The sequence below is a fragment of the Podarcis muralis genome, chromosome 10 (genome assembly GCF_964188315.1).
Source record: "Podarcis muralis chromosome 10, rPodMur119.hap1.1, whole genome shotgun sequence".
NCBI lineage: Eukaryota > Metazoa > Chordata > Lepidosauria > Squamata > Lacertidae > Podarcis > Podarcis muralis.
This window is the reverse complement of record NC_135664.1, coordinates 27,019,229-27,037,457: the sequence shown is the minus strand read 5'-3', so window position 1 is coordinate 27,037,457 and position 18,229 is coordinate 27,019,229. Positions and strand designations below refer to the sequence as shown.

At 41.5% G+C, this 18,229-nt stretch overlaps 1 protein-coding gene across 3 annotated transcripts in view; it reads right to left on the bottom strand.

Annotated features, from left to right (window-relative positions):
• Positions 1-18,229, bottom strand: part of PDZRN4 (PDZ domain containing ring finger 4) — a 218,020-nt gene that overhangs the window by 14,475 nt on the left and 185,316 nt on the right. For all 3 annotated transcript variants that reach the window (XM_028746972.2, XM_028746974.2, XM_028746973.2), the window contains 2 exons: positions 6,785-6,883; positions 4,426-4,488 (listed from right to left, as the gene is read on the bottom strand). In XM_028746972.2, the coding sequence (XP_028602805.2) occupies positions 4,426-4,488; positions 6,785-6,883 (162 nt within the window). The remainder of the gene's footprint in view (positions 1-4,425; positions 4,489-6,784; positions 6,884-18,229) is intronic.

Below are 18,229 nucleotides of genomic sequence, written 5' to 3'. Positions count from 1 at the left end.
GCCGTGAATTGAGCAGCTTCACTCGGCTCCTGGCCAGAGCTAGGAAATTCTGTAAGTGAGCATGCAGGAGAGTAGCAGGGCAGTAGTTTCAGGCATCATCAAAGGACTCAATGGAAGTGGGCCCTAGCAAAGGACCCAGTATGTTGGGTACCGACACTGTGCCTGGGAGGAACTGAAACCCCCACATGCACTGCACTACGAAAAAGTTGGAAAACAAAAATGGAGCAATGGAAAATGCCAAGTATGTAAGTCCTCCTTTGACATAAGGCCACATAATTTGGAACTCCGGTATCCAAAGAGAAATTCAGATGGCAGATGTAGGAGGCTGCCTTCTACTACGGCAGGCTTTGTGTCAGCTCAATATTGTCTGCACTGACTGCCAGTGGCTCTCCAGGGGGCCAGGCAGGGTTATCTCCAAGCTGTCCATGAAGATGCCAAGGATGGAACATGGGACGTTCTGCATGCAAAGCAGATGCTCTACTAGTGAATAGCCATTCCTCGAGGACTTTTTGGAAGTGCCCATGACTCCAGTGGGTTGTGTACTACAGCCATAATCCTGTAAAATAACTACGTAAAAATCCAACAACTATATATTTCATCATGTTGGAATGGCTGCATAAGTGAGTAGTAATGGCATTTTATTTGGAAAATTAGACAAACACAAGGAAGCAGTTCAGCATCCTGAGAAGAATTTGGCCTGCAGAATCCTGTCTTTTAAAAGAATTCTTTTCACATAAACCTTGTATAATAAAATTGTCAGATCCCCTTGCTCTGAGTTATCTCATCCATAAGAATGGGTACTGAGCCAGCACATTGTCCAATATGAAAGGAACCTCCTAACCACAACTCATTTTCCGTTAAACTTAATGATCAGACTCCAACTCGTATATCACATTGCCACACACATAGAAGCATAGAACCAGAGAACTGTAGAGTTGGAAGATATATCTCCAAGGGTAATCTAGTCCACCCCCTAAAATGCAGGAATCTCAACTAAAGCACCCATGACAGATGGTCATCCAACCTCTGCTTAAAAACCTCCAAGGAAGGAGAGCCCACTACCTTCCCAGGGAATCTGTTCCACTGTCAAACAACCCTTACTGTCAGAAAGTTCTTCTTGATGTTTAGTCAGAATTTCATTTCCTGTAACCTGAATCCATTGGTTCAGGTCCTACTCTCCAGAGAAGAAAACAAGCTTGTTCCATCTTCCATATGACAGCCCTTTAGATATTTGAAGATGATATCTCCTCTCATTCTCCTCTTTTCCAGGCTAAACATACCCAGTTCTCTCAACCGTTCCTCATAAGGCTTGCTTTCCAGACCCTTTATCATCATGGTTGCCTTCCTCTGCACATGTTCCAGCCTGTCAGTATCATCCTTAAATTGTAGTACTCTAGGTGTGGTCTGACCAAGGCAGAATAGAGTGGTATTGTTACTTCCCTTGACTGGGGCACTATGCTATCTTAAATCCCAATTCTATCTTCTGCAGCATTAGCTATCCCTCCTAGTCTGGTGTCATCTGCAATTTTATATCATGGGTATCACAAATATTGGACATAATTCTTATAGATTAGTTAACAACATTGCAAAGAGAACACTGAACCGAAATAAGAAATGATGTTTTATATGACATGGTCCAATTTTATTGAGTATATGCAATCTATTGAACATGGCTTCTGTCTATCAGCTTCTCATGGGGCACTGTGGAGAATTCGTAGAACTGCTAGCATATTGGCAAAGCTAAGTAGGGCCCACTATGATTTAAATTTGCACATATTTTTGTATACCACTTAGCAAGTTTTTCAAATATTAAGCAGTTCAGAAATGGTTTAAAATATAAATAAGTAATATTTTCTTGAACCAGAACAACCTGCCTTTGACTGGACCAGAAATGGGCTACCTAAGCATCAGGGTTTTTTTGCTTTTATCACAGTGTACACAGAACTAAAAATGCCCGTAACATCAAATTTTGTTCTTTTTTTATCATTTTCAAAAAACAGTTCAGTGTTCAGATCTGTTACATGGCCCATTACTTTTTAGTCCCTCTCTGCAAATTCATATCAGTCCAACATCTAGTCAAAGTAAGGTAATGCAATATGAGAATTCCCTCCTTCCCCCCATCATATGATGTGTGCACTGCAAAAAAAGAAAATAAAAAATCATATCCCCCACTATACAAAGAAATAAAATAACATATCCTTGCAGAAGCCCTCACACTGAAACACGACTTATTATATGCCTGCAAAGCAAGGACTGTTTTAGCCAGGCAGCTTGTAGATCCTATTGTGTTCCAGAGATTTGTTTGATTCTCAGAACTGATAGCAGAGTAAGAAATAAAGCTATGTTTCCCAGCAAAGATGTTTCCTGAGGAAATGAAAGACCTGGTGGGATAGAATCAGATTGATCTTGTAACATCCAGCAGGCTCTCAGGAAGGCTGAATTAATGCCTAGCAGTTGCAGGGTTGTTTGTACAGAAGCAACTTGCTACTATCAACAAGTATCACCAGACAACAAAAGGAAAACTGCACAAATTGCATAAAAGGGATAATTGGTTCGCGCACGTGTGAGCTTGCTTCAGTCCCCGTGCTGGGGAAGCAGCGGCCATGGACAGGAATGGAAAGTGTTAGGTTACTAGGGAAGGGATGCTTGATTTCATATTTTTGACAACAGATGCTGCCACTAACATGTATTATAGATCCCACCCGTCTACTTTCCATCTTCTAATGTTGTTATGCATTGGCTGAACACAGCAATGCCATGATGGGCATTTTCTTCAGAATTTCCACTGGACTTGAAAAAGGCTTGCTGGGAAGAAATGTGGTCTTAAGTTTCTGTTCTGTGGAGTATGGTAGGAGCTCTTCCAGGCTTTTCCTGGGCCTCCATAGTTTCTATTAAAAATGTATTTTTTACTCAGAAAGCCCTGGCAACATGAGTCCACGGTGCCCGGCTCTTCCTTCCTTCTCCTCGCTCCTCTGAAGCACGTCTCTCCCTTGTATGCTCCCTTCTCTGAGCATCCATTAGCCCCAGAACCAGTGCTGTGGCTTACTCAGTCAGCCATCATGTGTCGATGTCACCACCAGGAGATGGCAGCTAAAAATGAATAGAATGGCTTCCACTTCCATTCTATTTATATTGTTATACTTTTTTTGGGGGGGGGAGTAACCCCTCCTAAACTCAAGAAATTAATGAATGCCAGAATCTAGCTAATATTAGGGATATGAATAGAAAAAACATGTTGCAGAAGTGCACCAGCCAGGCAAGCAATCCCTGGGGCTGGCTTCTGCAAACCTGCCTGACCAGGGTAAAGGTAAAGGGACCCCTGACCATTAGGTCCAGTCGTGGCTGCCTCTGGGGTTGTGGTGCTCATCTTGCTTTATTGGCTGAGGGAGCCGGTGTACAGCTTCCGGGTCATGTGGCCAGCATGACTAAGCCACTTCTGGCGAACCAGAGCAGTGCACGGAAACGCCGTTTACCTTCCCGCCGGAGCGGTACCTATTTATCTACTTGCACTTTGACGTGCTTTCGAACTGCTAGGTTGGCAGGAGTAGGGACAGAGCAACGGGAGCTCACCCCGTCGCAGGGATTCGAACCGCCAACCTTCTGATCGGCAAGTCCTAGGCTCTGTGGTTTAACCCACAGGCGTCCCTCTCCTGACCAGGGTAGTTAAGAGGAAAGCCATTAAGAGACAAAGGTGCTGATTGCTGGTCATTATCACATCGTAGGAAGGGTCTCAGGTCTGTGAAAAACAGGGGTTACCAAGGTGACAGGGAGGGGTATGAGGTGAGAGGGGAAAGTGTAATTTTACAGAAGGCCTGGATTTTTGGTGAGAGGTGTGCTGGGAAGAAGGAGGAGGACAAAGTCTACTCCTCTAGGAGCTCCTGGTGAAGCCAGAACTCCATGTGGGGACTGGAGGTCAGAACCATATTGGAGGAGAGACTGTACCACGACACCTGGAGCCATGACTGACTGACGAGAGGGGCAATGAGAGACACTATTGGGGTATAATGTTCTGTATCCCCTCCATTGCAGACTTCCAGGTGTAAATATGTGTTAATGAACCATATTTCTTAAAGGCACTATCCTCCCAGGCACCCCAAACCTGGAACCCCCTGGAAGCTTGCACTGCTCATGAAGATTGGGGGTGGCGTGATACAATATTTATAGACTGCATTAATCAATAACAAAACCTATAAGCAGTTAACATAAACCATTGTAAAATATGCATAAGAAAATAGCAATAAAATAAATATTTGAAAACAAGAAGGTAAAACAGAAAAAGATAAAACCAGCTGTCGTAAAACAAATACTAAAATCACATATTTGGGTGTACCTTAACAAGATTTTGCCTGCCTAATATTCTACAGAAACAATGGACTGTACGTTTTTGAAGAACCGTAGTGAGAAAGCATGCTCATAGTTACTTACTTGCAAAATTCTATCTCCTTCCCGGATCCGTCCATCTCGGGCAGCGATACTGTTTGGATCAACCTACATGAGGTGGAAATGCCATAGTTAGTTCTAAAATAAGTTTGCATTTAACATATGTTTAAGGCGCGGTGGGGATAGACAAGTAAACCAAATCACTATTAGAAGAACCCTAGATGTGGGGAAATCAGAGGAGTTGGAGCTTGATAATGCTCAGGAGAGACTAGGTGTGTTAAAAAGTTCATACCCTTTATAAAATGTTTTGCATGGCCACTTTACCTATCAAGCTAGACTTCTGAGTCCTTATATCACAAAGAAAAATAAGAAGAAAAGCCATTACAATATATGATTTACCTTTCTTCAACACTGATACAATATACTAAATGGTTGGTTTACGTAGTTAAATTTTGCTTTAACCTAAATATATCTTGAAGGCTCCATTCAAGGTTTATCAGAGTCGCAAAACTGTTCCTTGACTAATGGCCACCTTTTCCTTGATGGAAATCTGAAGCCATTTATTTTTCCTTGCCATGCTAAGAGTCATTTTTTGCAGCAAAGCCTCTCTAAGCACTCGGCTTGCAAGTTACATCTTATAAAGATGACAATACCTCCCCCTCCCAAACAGGTATTATTTTCATATTGTGTGTTGTTGGAGAGAAAATGTTGTGGAAATATTTCATCTGGTATGAAAAGAGAGCAATTGCAGCCACTCAAATGAAGGGAAAGGCAGAATGGTTCAAAACAGAGCTAAGGAGAGCACTTTTTAAAATTCAAAGACAGATAAAACCAGCAGAACTCTTTTTAATCTTTGCAAACTAGTAAGAAACCTATACTGTAGGCTTATCAGTTACCTAACTGACCTCAGCTGCTGAAGTATGATGGGATCTTGATGGGCTTCAAAAACAACCAGAAGTTTTTAATACTATCAGTACTAAAGGCCTAGGGACGGATAGGTCTGTACACCAATTTTAGGAAACAAGCTAAAAATGGGAGTAAATAAAGGTGTAAAAGCACCGTCCAGCAGTTAGGCTGCATTTGTAAATACTGTAAATATTTTATATTTTTATTTGTTATAGTTATACATCACTCTTCCTCCGGGGATCTCCAAGCAGCCTGCATACATTCTACAGGTAGCAATCTTGACCCTTGGCAGGACCAAACCCTCATGGTTTCAACATATGAACTGAATGTGCCTTTGGACCAAATATTTTCACCAGATATAGATTACAGATCTAACTTCAAAACAGTACTTTCTACTCCTTGGGAAAGGGGAAGGGGCAGTGCCTGGGAGGGGGGAGATCTGGTCCTTGGGGGGAAAAGTCCTAGATTTCATTGAAGCACATTTCTTGGAGCTCTCTGATGTTCTGCAGCTCTGAACTACTTGGCGAGGTGTCCAATCATGGTCCATGGCTTCTGGGTGGCAGGAGAAATACAACTTCTGACTAAAATGAATGTACCCCCACCCCCCCAAAAAAAATCCTCCAATGGTTCTAAAGAACTCTAATGAGATAAGAGACAGTGAGTCCTTGTTAACTAAGGTATGCACTTGAGTAAGCACTTCAGGAAGGATGCTGAAAGGCAGCAAATAAACAGGAAATGCTCCAAGACAGCATGAATGTAGAAGTTAGAGACACAGAGGAAGCATAAAAAGAATGCATATGGCAAGGCAATTTTATTGCAGTGCAATAAAAAAAAATATTGATTGGAATGGCACCAGTGGACAGAGTCAACAATTTTGTATAGGGGTAGTTCATGCAAATGGTATGGACCAGAAAAGCAAGCAAGCAAGCAAGCAAGCAAGCAAGCAAGCAAGCAAGCAAGCAAGCAGAAGTTTGGTGAATCTCGTAAACTCTGTAAGTATGGCATGTAGAAGAATTATTGTTTTAATTTGTGGAATGGAGCCAGTCTCTTCCCAGTAATCAGAGCTACTCTGGTTCTGGAGCGAGATTAAAGGGAATAAATCCTATAAACTTCAAGGAGTAAGAAAAGGATCACCAGGCAAGTCAGAAAGCCGAGGGAATAAACTCTGGAATGAAGGGGCAAGTGGGAGGCAGGCAGAAAAAGTTGTCAAGGAGCTGCAGGTTCTCTCAAAGAGTCCAGTTAACAGTACTAAGACAATGTTTCACCTAACTTTTAAAGCAACATTCTGACTTTTCAGGCAATTCGCTTCATGGTAATGTTGCATTTGACACATTTACGTTAAACAAACTTGCCTGCAATGACAATTATATTACTTGGGCGGCATAGTTTAGGCAGTTTGCTAACAGTTTACATTGGAAAATTGTCAGAATTCTGCTAGCCAGGCTACAGAAATGCTTATTTCTATTTCCCCTTTACCACCCCCCTCACAGAACTTTACCTCACTGATATAAATTCCTGTGTCTTCCTCGTCATCCGTGCGGTAGCAGACAGTCAAGCCCAGCTTTTCCTGGCTGCTAACACGACAAAGTTCAACTTCCTGCACAAAAAAATAAAAAATGCAGCACAGCGAGGTGGTTATTTTGAGACTAAAGTCTGTTGCGGATACAATATTTTACATTGCTCTATAAGGGCGTACAAAGTCTCCAATCACCTTACCCCAATTACTTGATTCAGGATCGAATACTTCTGGTAGTAGTGAAAGCTATTTTCATTTATTATTGCCCTGCTCCAATTTTCACAGTAAAAGCATTCTTTCCCCAAATAAACTAAAGTGGGAAGCCATTAAGCAAAATTTGGCATGCCTTCAGGGGTGCCAAAATCAAGAACGAGAGGCCGACAATATATCACACAGTCATTTTACTTCTGTCAAGCCAACTATTGATTTATGGGTCAGGGGAAAGACAAAGTATTCATCCATCAATCAGTCAATCTCCTATGATTGTCAGCCTTCCATCAGCCACATAAACCATAAACCAGAATCAGAGTTACCTGCCAAATCACATAAAGAACACAGTCTATTCTTAGGTCCAATATAAATAATAAATAATAATTGGCAACTTAATTCATTTCATGTGGTAGGTTTGTCCCTGAAGTTCCAAGATATCAGAGTTCCTTGGCTATTAAATTATTCACAAAAACATTTAACACACTTAATGAACATGAAGTTAGAAGATACCTATAACCGAATGTAAACTAGGAATATAGGCAGTTGCTTTATACTGAGCCAGACCATTGGTCCATCCTGCACTGACTTGTAACAGTTCTCTAGGGTTTCAGGGAAGGGACATTCCCAGCCCCACCAGGAGATGCCAGAGACTGAACCTTCTGCATGCAAATCATATGCTGTGCCACCAAACAACCAGCCTTCCCCTGACTGCACCAGTGTTTTGAACTTAAGGTAGGCAAGTTGACCCCTCACGTCATCCTACACCAACTTTGTGCCTCCCTGAGGTTGGCCTACAACGCCCATCACCATCAACCAGCACAACCTGATGGAAGCTGTAGTCTAAATTTTAGACTACAACTTCCATCAGGTTGTGCTGGTTGGTGGTGATGGGCGTTGTAAGCCAACCTCAAGAAGGCACAAAGTGGATGAAGGTTGCCCTACAGAAAGCCTATGTGTACGAGTGTCTCAACAGAGATGCTGTCAGACAATTCATTACAAGACATTCCTTTACACACACACACACACACACACACACACACACACACACACACACACACACAAAATTATTTGTATGCTGCTTTTCCACTGTTTAAACCATGCTCAAGGCAACCTACGACATGAACGAAATACATAATTACAATGTAACAAAAGTAGTCATAAACAAGAAATAAAACATCACAAATACACAATCAAACTGAGCAAGTTCCACGTATAAGATAACAAGATCTAAAATAAAGATACAAAACCCCCCACAAAAGCAACAACCCTCCCTGCAGCAAAACACCCCAGTCCAAGAGACTGTTCAGCAGCACCGGCTTTTGCAGCTGGAGTCAGTCAGGGCCCTGCCCTCGCAGGCCAGGTGGCAGTACCAGATGCCACTAAGCTTTTTGTGGGGCAGGGGGTGAGGGAAAGGGGAGAGCCAATTCACTTCATAGAATGATTTAGGTATCACAAAAGTAAGAAACTATCCAATATGTTTCACAGCTCACCTACTTTTTCCTTCCAATGCACTGTCTACTCTGAACACTTGGTAGTTGTTGTTTTTTTCCAATTGTTTATGTGTGGGTGTAAGTATGTAAAAGTGTACAGTGGTACCTTGGTTCTCAAACGCCTTGGTACTCAAACAACTTGGAACCCAAACAATGCAAACCTGGAAGTAAGTCTTCTGGTTTATGAACTTTTTTTGGAAGCTGAACATGCTCCGTTTTGAGTGTTACGCTTCCGATCTGAGTGCCACACTTCCATTTTAAGTGTTACGCTGAGGTCTGTCTGTTTTTGCTGTTTATTTTGTGTTTTTGTTTTTGCAGCTCTTTTTTCGTGACTGTGTGGAACCCAGTTCAGCTATTGATTGCTTGTTTTTGTGACTGCAGCGCATTGTTTACTGTTTTCATTTTATGGATCAATGATCTCGTTAGATAGTAAAATTCATGTTAAATTGCTGTTTTAGGAGATGTTTTTAAAAGTCTGTAATGGATTAATCCATTTTGCATTACTTTCTATGGGAAAGTGTGCCTTGGTTTTGGAATGCTTTGGTTTTGGAACGGACTTCTGGAGCGGATTAAGTTTGAGAAGCAAGGTACCACTGTATGTGAATAGTGTCTTCCACAAATGGGAAGATGTGCAAATAAAAATATAGCACACTACCACCTTTTCTCAGAAAACACACCCCATACTCCTGTGCTTCAATGTGTTTGCTATTTAACCTCCTCCTCCTCCTTCTTAAAGTACTAGCTATATAGTCCACTCTTCCTCCCTGGAGTTCAGAGGTCAGAATGCTATACATGGAGTTATTCTATTGTATCTTCACATAAACAAAAGAAGGTAGGTTAAGATAAATTATAGTGGCTTCCCCCCACATTACAGCTAGGCAGGGGTGCGCCTGATGTTGTTCCTTTAAAAAGGGAAAGGATCCCTGACAGTTAGGTCCAGTTGCGAACGACTCTGTGGTTGCAGCGCTCATCTCACTTTACAGGCCGAGGGAGCTGACGTTTGTCCACAGACAGTTTTTCCGGGTCATGTGGCCAGCATGACTAAGCCCCGAAACCAGAGCAGCACACGGAAATGCCGTTTACCTTCCCGCTGGAGCGGTACCTATTTATCTACTTGCACTTTGACGTGCTTTTGAACTGCTAGGTGGGCAGGAGCTGGGACCAATCAATGGGAGCTCACCCTGTCATGGGGATTCAAACCTGCCAAACTTCCGATCGGCAAGCCCAAGGCTCAGTGGTTTAGACCACAGCACCACCTGCGTCCCGTTGTTGTTCCTTTACCAGCTCACTATTCAAAAACACCACATTGGTCCTTATCTTTTCTAGGGTTGGGTTCAAGAATATGACTTTCTGCATTTATAAACGTAGTTCTGTGAATATAATGTTCTCAGTATTTTGCCACAGAAATGACCTTTTAGAACAATTAATTAAATGACAATGACTCATACTGTGAATGATGAGAAACTAGGTAAAGGTCATCTTTTCCTTCTGAGTCGGAAAAGTACGTTCAGCAGAAGAGGTTATACTCTCAAAGGATAGGAGAAGAGGTTAAATTGCTCATCCTCCAGGGTGATGGAATAGTGGGCTGGGGACTATAACCTTCCATTACCAGGTTAAAAGTCGTTATTCCCTCCAGCAACTAGGTTAATACTGCAATTTCTTCAGGTGATAGAAGAGTAGGTTGTAAATGTCACCCACTGTGTTAAAACTTTTCTTTGACTTACTCCCTGGAAGGAAGAAAGAAAAGATTTACTCCTTGAAAGAAAATGGTTTAAGTGCAATTGTTTGGGATTCTGCAAAAGTTTGCTAGAGAGCCACTATAGGAATCTTTAACCTGTATGTGAACGTATATATGTTAAAAGTCATAATTTTCACACAGAGAGCAAATCGCTAGTTATAAAATTATTGCAGAGTTTTCCTTCGTTGGAAAAAACAAACCAACACACACATATCTCTATTTTAAAACTGAACTGCTCTCAATTGACTCATTACCTTAATTTTCTGATTGGGACTTGGCTTAGGAACAGGATTCGCCACACTAATTTAGTCCTTTTGCTCTGTGTTTCAAACAAAGTAAGGATAGACATATGGGGAACTATTTATGTGGCTTGATATAGACTCTGCTTAGATTGAAAATACCCGGAAATATGTAGGTAATAAATAAATACCGGAAAACACCCATTAGTGTATTGGAAGGATATTAACCGAAAACCAATAATGAGCTTTGCTTGTGCTTCTAAGAAATGGAGACAAAAGAACATCTGCATTATTTTTGTCTTGCCCTTATCAGAGCTAAATCTTTAGAGTATATTTTGTGGGAAATATCTTTATGACCTCTGCTTCTCAGATTTGTTCATTTGCTAACTTATGAGATGTCAATGGACATGATACACACATTTTTACACCTATTTTCCCACAGTCACAAAAGCTAGAATCTTGCTTGTAAGAAAAGAACACTAGCATTGATGCTGAATCCCGCACACGGTGCAAAAGTTCATGCTTTCTTTCCTTCACCTTCTTCGCTTGTGCAGATCAAGGAATATACATGCAGCAATGCTGAATCCTATCTTTTCAGTTCCACCATGGCTGCCCATCTCTATTCTGTGCATGTGAAATGCATTAAATTCAGCCCCATTGTATTTGCAGTAAACTAAAATATTCATTTCAGTCAATTAGCAGTCTCTTGTTTTCATAAATATTCTTCCCTATGGCAAATGGAAGGCCCACACATGTCAATGCCATTATGTATAATACATGGAGTTTGAGACTGCAAGACGCCCAAGAAAGTATTGTCACAACAAACTACCCTATCCTTTCAGAACTACTGTCTCTACTAAAGCACCAAGTCAATTTCCTTTATGTATTAATAGTTAGGAAACATAAACATAACAGATGGCTACAGCAGAAGATTCGGTGGGGAGGGGGGGAACCTGTTGGGGGAAGAAACACCTCTCTCTGCCTTCAAACTAACTAGGTTGCTGGGGCAAGAATTGTAGCACCATTATTACTGTTGCTACTACCACAATTTGCAAGAGTTTGAAGTGGTACAAATGGATTTCCTACCACAGTTATATGCAGCATTAGCTAATACAAGCAATGGCTATCTAATCAGGCTTCCTGCAGAAGTTACTCATGTCACTCTTCATATAGTACTAAATATATGGATTTCATAACAAATGACAATCTGTATCCATCCCCCCCCCCAACCTGGTGCTCTCCAGATGTTCCCAACTACAACCATTATCCCTAACTGTAGGGTGTGCTGGTTGGGCTGATGGGAATTGGTGGCAACCACATCTGAAGGGCATCAGGTTGGAGAAGGTCTAGACACTGAAAACAGTAACATGAAGTGGCTCTTATTTCGTAATAGACATGCATAGGAATGTGCTGTAAGTCCCACCGAGTCCAATGGGGCTTATTGACAGGCAAGACAGTTTTAATGGGGGGCAGCAGGGATAAAGCATTTTATAGGAAATGTTTCAAAAGCTACATATTGTGATTCTGCCACAGTATATGTATGAAGCATTACTATACTGATGCAAATGCAAGTAATCAATGTCAGACTCTATACAGAGTTATGCCAAGGTTCCATTTCTTTCCTTAATCAAGAATCATGTTTATATTTCCAAATTTCTTATATGTTTAGTTAAGTTTATGAACACTGACCTCCACTCCTTTCTAAAAGCAGCACTGAACTCCTATTCCTTAGACATTTTCATTGTGGGAGGTAATGAACATCTTAGGATTTTATCAGCATCCATTCCAGTTACCCCTTGAGCTTTTCTAGTTTGCAGAATTTACAGCCTATCGTGCCAAAACGTCTACAGAGAATTGGCAAAGTTCAAGATTTCTCTTTTAAAGCCACTGAAATTCTTCACTTGTGAAAACAACTTAACGTAATAGTCCTCCTTTCCCTCTCCAACGTTCCCAGAGTGTTATGATATGCAGATTTCACATCAGCAATGCATCTGCGGCTATTTGGATGGAAATAGAAAAGCTATGGAGCAAGACAACCTCAATGTAAACAAGCTGGAGCTGCTGGCAGTTGTGCATTTAACAAAATAAAATTGCATTCCCCACTGTATTTCCACTTATCAATTTTGACAGAAGACCCTTCTGGCTTCTCATATACAGAATTGAAAAGGACAAATCGCACTGGATGCCAATTTCCCCCAGAATTGATTTGGTTGTTATCTTACCAAAAAGAAGTGGAGAGTTATCTCTATTTCACATGGTGCAGGTAAGACAAAGATCCAGGGATTTCTCCCTTCATAGTATATGTACCTTTTAATCCCCAACTCCCAATGCTTGTCTCATTGAATTTTCAGTGTCTCAATGATTCCAGCAAGCAATTTCTCAGACATCTTTATCCTGTTTTCAAACTCAGCTTACCAAGGTGGGGATATAGCAAAAGTAGAACGAGCAGGAAACCCAAACCCCCATTCATCCCTGGCCACTGAAATAATGAACCAGACCGAGGCAGTCTTCAGCCAGTGTTGCCAAGGGATGCATAATGCTGTTCTGCAAGCTGGAAGGGCCTTCAGAGAAGTGAGTGGGGCTAATATTGATATGGGATTGTTGAACTGCGTATTAATAAAAATCCTGGAAAGATAATGTAAGTCTGGCTTTTTTGTGTCAACTAAGAAATCTCCAAGGTCGCTTGAGATGCTTAAAAGAGCGCTAAAGTAAGTTGAGTAACAGAGAAGGGAATGAGCCAAACGCAGCTGGTCTCTCAACAGAGCAGATGGAGCAGCTCTGCAATCCCATCTCTTCCTTCTGCATCTATATACTTTTTCAGCATACTTAAGTCTTGAGCTTACACTGTCTCTGCAGACTCTTCGGGGAGTATGCCTCATAAGTAAGCCAAAGAGGAAGAAACAATTTATTAAGGATTAAAGACTTCCTGGCTGCAGAAATCTCAGCAGCTGTCAGCACACTCTTCAGTAAGTTACAACTACTGTAACTACTTCAGAATCTTCTCTGTTTACCAGTTGCGTATTTCCAAACCCTTGCTGGAAAATGACGTCTTGATCAAAGCACTGTTTTCTTCACAAAATAAGGTGCTTCAGTTTATTAGGAGGATGTTTAAGCTCCCTCAAGAATGATGGGTCCTCTAATTTTGACTAATATAAAACCAGCTTTTCTATTCATACTTCACAGTTTCTACAAGCAAGAGGGGAGCCCCAGCTGATGTCAAGAACAGCTCTGCCGGATGAGGCAAATATCCATCTCACCCAGCACTAATTCTCACGCTGGCTAACCTGATGCCTCTAGGAAGCCCACAAGTATGAGTTCAGCATTGTATTTTAATATTTTGTTGGAAGCTGCCCAGAGTGGCTGGGGAGACCCGCCTATTATTATTATTATTATTATTATTACATCAGAGCAATAAGGCAAACCCACAAGTGAAGAAGCTCAATAAACAACAATAGCAAGTGTGATGGTAGAAAACCAGCAGCAGTCTGGAGTTATCCAGTGTATTGTTCAGAATGGCACATGTATACTACTGTCTCCTGTGGTGTAGAGGTTAAGAGTGGTAGACTCGTAATCTGGTGAACCGGGTTCGCGTCTCCGCTCCTCCAAATGCAGCTGCTGGGCGACCTTGGACTAGTCACACTTCTCTGAAGACTCTCAGCCTCACTCACCTCACTGTGTGTTTGTTGTGGGGGAGGAAGGGAAAGGAGAATGTTAGCTGCTTTGAGACTCCTTAGGGTAGTGATAAAGCAGGATATCAAATCCAAACTCCTGGATGGAAGTTGTGGGTGTGTGCTTGGTGCACACATCCAGGGGGACATGATAGCCACCTGATAGATTGGTGCCATTCTAGAGGCCAGAACACCATAAGGGAAAACACATGTTTCAGAAACATTTGGGGAAAGTTGTCGTGCACAGGTGTTTATATGCTAGTGCTAGAAGCCTCTGAACCAAGATGAGTGACTTGGAATGCTTGGTGCTCTTAAAGGAGAACATAGATACAGTGGGCATAATGATAATTTGTTTGAGCATGGTTATATCTGAACAAAAGCTCCATAGAAAGGGCATGAAAAAGCATACTGCATGTTGAAAAGGATGTTGATTCAAAATAACTAGAAATATGAAAAGGGGAAGCTCACCCCCAGATTCACTGTGGTTTAGGTTTAGTAAATTGATATTTAATAAATTACTTCAAAAAGTCCTGAAATGATTTACAACCACAGGCTAAGGAAATGCATGCTCTGATCACAACAAAGAGGTAAATTTTCTAGATACTCTACGTGGCAATGCTCTAGAACAGTTGGTCATACTATCAACCAGAGGACAGACAACCCTGGACCTAATCTTAAATGGTGTCCAACGTGTTGCTGAACCGAATGACCATAGTATTATGAAACATAAATCATAAGTGAACAATTGCCAAGGTAATTCAACAGAGTGACAATTGACATAAAAAAAGAAGCTTCTGCAAAATGAAGGGATTGGTAAGCAGGAAGTTGAAAGGCAAAGTCAAGAGGGTCAAATCTCTTCGAAAACCACAATAATAGTTCAGCTTGAATGTATATCACAGTTCAGGAAAGGTGCCACCAAGACCAAGACAATGCCAGCATGATAAATGAGCAAAGTCAAGGAAGCTATTAGAGACAATAAGGCTTCTTTCAGAAAATGGAAGTATTGTCCAAATGAGGGGAACAAAAATGAACACAACCGTGGAAAAAGAAATACAAGCAAGCAATAAGGAATGAGGGAAAAGAAATGGGGGGAAAGGGAAAATGTTTCTTGAAAGCAACAACACTTATTAAAATAGTAGAAGCAGGAAACCAGCTAAGGTTGTAGCCAACAAAGCTGTCCCATTGGTGCAAGGACTTCCACTAGCACAACAGGGCTCCCCGCACCTGTGGAACCCAAATCTATTTTGGAGTAGATTTGGGAAATGCATAGGGAATGAGGCGAGAGAAGAGGGAGAGGAAGCCCTGCTGAACAGCCAGAGGTCCCTCCTGGAAAGTGGCCAATATAGCAATTTTTAAAAGGCACCCAGTGTTAGGGCCACAGCTCAGTGGCAGAGCATTTGGTTTGCATGCAGAAGGTTTCGGCTTTAATCCCTGGCAGGGCTGGGAGAGACTTGCTTGCAACCCTGGAAGGCTATGGGCAGTCAGTGTAGAGTCATAGATAATGCTAAGCTAAATGGATCAATGGTCTATCTCAGCACAAGGCACCCAAATGTAAGGGTTGCATTAAAATGAAGACTTTCACTCCAAGAGCTGTCCTTTTGTATATAATGATAATATTTAGTTTCACAGATGGTTGCTGTGGTTCTGCCCCATCATTTCAGATTAACTGAATGTCAGCATGTCATAATTAGACTTCACCAGTTTCCCCCTGCATAATAGTGGAAGTCCTAATTTAGTTTTGTTATGGGTTCATCCTCCTCCTCCTCATATTACTATTGTATACTTTGCTGAGCAAACATCGCTGTTGCTTCTTTTGGCTCAGGAAGTAAGGGGAGAGATTTATTTATCGCATCATCATATTTCTCAGCAGATAGCCACCCAATCAAGATGCAGGCAATACAACAGATGTGCCGGCATATGTTCCGAGGAACATTCATCTAGCCATCAGAATACACAACTGCATTTTGAAAATTGCCACAGTTGCTGCAGTTCCACACATCTGAGCATTTGTTAGCTAAAACTCTGTGAAAACTATTTTGGCATGTTAATTAAAGTCAAGTTGCAGAGCAGAGCGCTTGCATGCTCGACATCTGTTGGAAATCTGCTTATTTTGCCTGAATTGCAGTTTAGGGCTCTTGCATATGCCAAATGCTGATAAAACACTAGGCTAATGACCATTTCAATCTTTACTGCCTCTATGCAGAGGTCACTGAAAAATGTTTTCTATGTGGCAGAGGTCGGCATGGCAGTTCATATGATTTTTATAGCACTTGTCAGGCTAGCTAACTGCTCAGGGCTAGCAGGAATCACCGTGGCACTGAATGGCCATGAATGAAGGAGGAGGAGGAGGAGGAGGAGGAGGAGGAGGAGGAGGAGGAGGAGGAGAAGGAGAAGGAGAAGGAGAAGGAGAAAACTGCAGACAGTAACTGATGTTGCAGTGCAGATACCAAGGAATGGTGTCTCCAGTACATGCAGCTAATCCAGTGATACCTGTAATGCAAGAATCTCCCCTTATTTTTATGCCCAAACACCTGGAGTAAACCTCCCACTCACAATTCAATTGCTATGTGATCCCATGTTTACTGGAATTCACATGCCATAAAATTGGCTCCCTCTTGAACCAATTCAAAAGCCTCTTTTAAGGCAGACTGAAAATATGGCTTTGAAATATGATGTGCATTTCTGAAACATTTCTTGAACAGTTGCATGTTATGTAGAGAATACATGATGATGTGATGCATTAGCATCCATATAAACCTACAGAAGTGGGTGATTTATATCAGCTCATTCACAAAAGGAGAGAAAATTGCAGGAACCTTCTGCATGGAAAAAAACAAACAAACGAATAAAAGGTAGCATAGCCATGCCAAACAACAAGCTCACTTTTCTTCATTTCCTTAGGGGTGGGGTGGGAGCCATAATGTGTGACATTAATGCATAAATTTTATTTATCTTTCAAGTGAAATGAGGAGTAGGCCTGTACTTGTTTTATGAAACAAAATGAAAATCACCAGCTTGATGTATTCCCTACTCTATTGTTAACACCAACAGGATGATTAGCGATAACATTGATAGATTTACCTATGTCAGCTTTGTGTCCTTTTTCCTTCCTCCCTAGTGATACTCCTGAGTTAGGGACACAATTGAAGTCCATAAATTGGGATATTCATTACCAGTGACAGCTACAGATGATGGCAATCTCATCTGCTCTGAATGCCAGCCTTTCCCCCCTAAATGATGAGCACTTCTAAATAGACGTAAAGATTAAGAATAAACAAGCATGACAGAAACTGACTTGATATCCTGATTCACCTCAGTGATCCACTTATGTCTAGATTAGATAACAAAAAAATAAAGAATAAAAAAAATACAAGGAAGTGTGATTTAGAGGTTAGAATAACTGATACGATATTGGCTTGCCATCCCGATTACCAACTTCCTCTATGACCTTAGACAGATAGTTTAACCAAGTTTGTCTATTTCTGGCCCACTTAAGACATGACTAATAATACACAAGTGCATTACAGCATGGCATTGCCCTCTCTTAATGTTTTTAAAATGCATTTGCTTAAAAAAAATGGGGGACAGATAAAGCTTGATTACAGTACAGTACCAAGAATAATGAATACATGTATTTATAGTCCCAATCAAGGTAATCCTATGAGCTGCTTCCTGGGCATAGCAGTCCATACCAACAAGCGCAAGGCCCTGAGAGCTGTTGTGAGCTGATGTTTTCCCCTATGAGCAACATTGGTAGCCAGAGTATTGATGCACTGACATCAGTGATCACTATCATTCTCCCCTGCCACAATGGGAATTATTTCCTCTTCCATTACAAGCCAACAAGACATGCCCTTCCATGCACAAAATGACCTCTTCTATTTGTGAAATAAGACACGCCAAAGCAGTTTTTGGGTGAAGCAGAGGGGCATGCAGGGGGAAGGAGGAATTTACTAAAATTGCATCACCCCATTTCACACGTGGGAACATCCCATTGGTGTGGCTTTGCTTATCCATTGGATTCAACCCACTGTGTTTTCACCAGACAGCCCAATTCCCACACTCTCCCTGTACTCTCTATA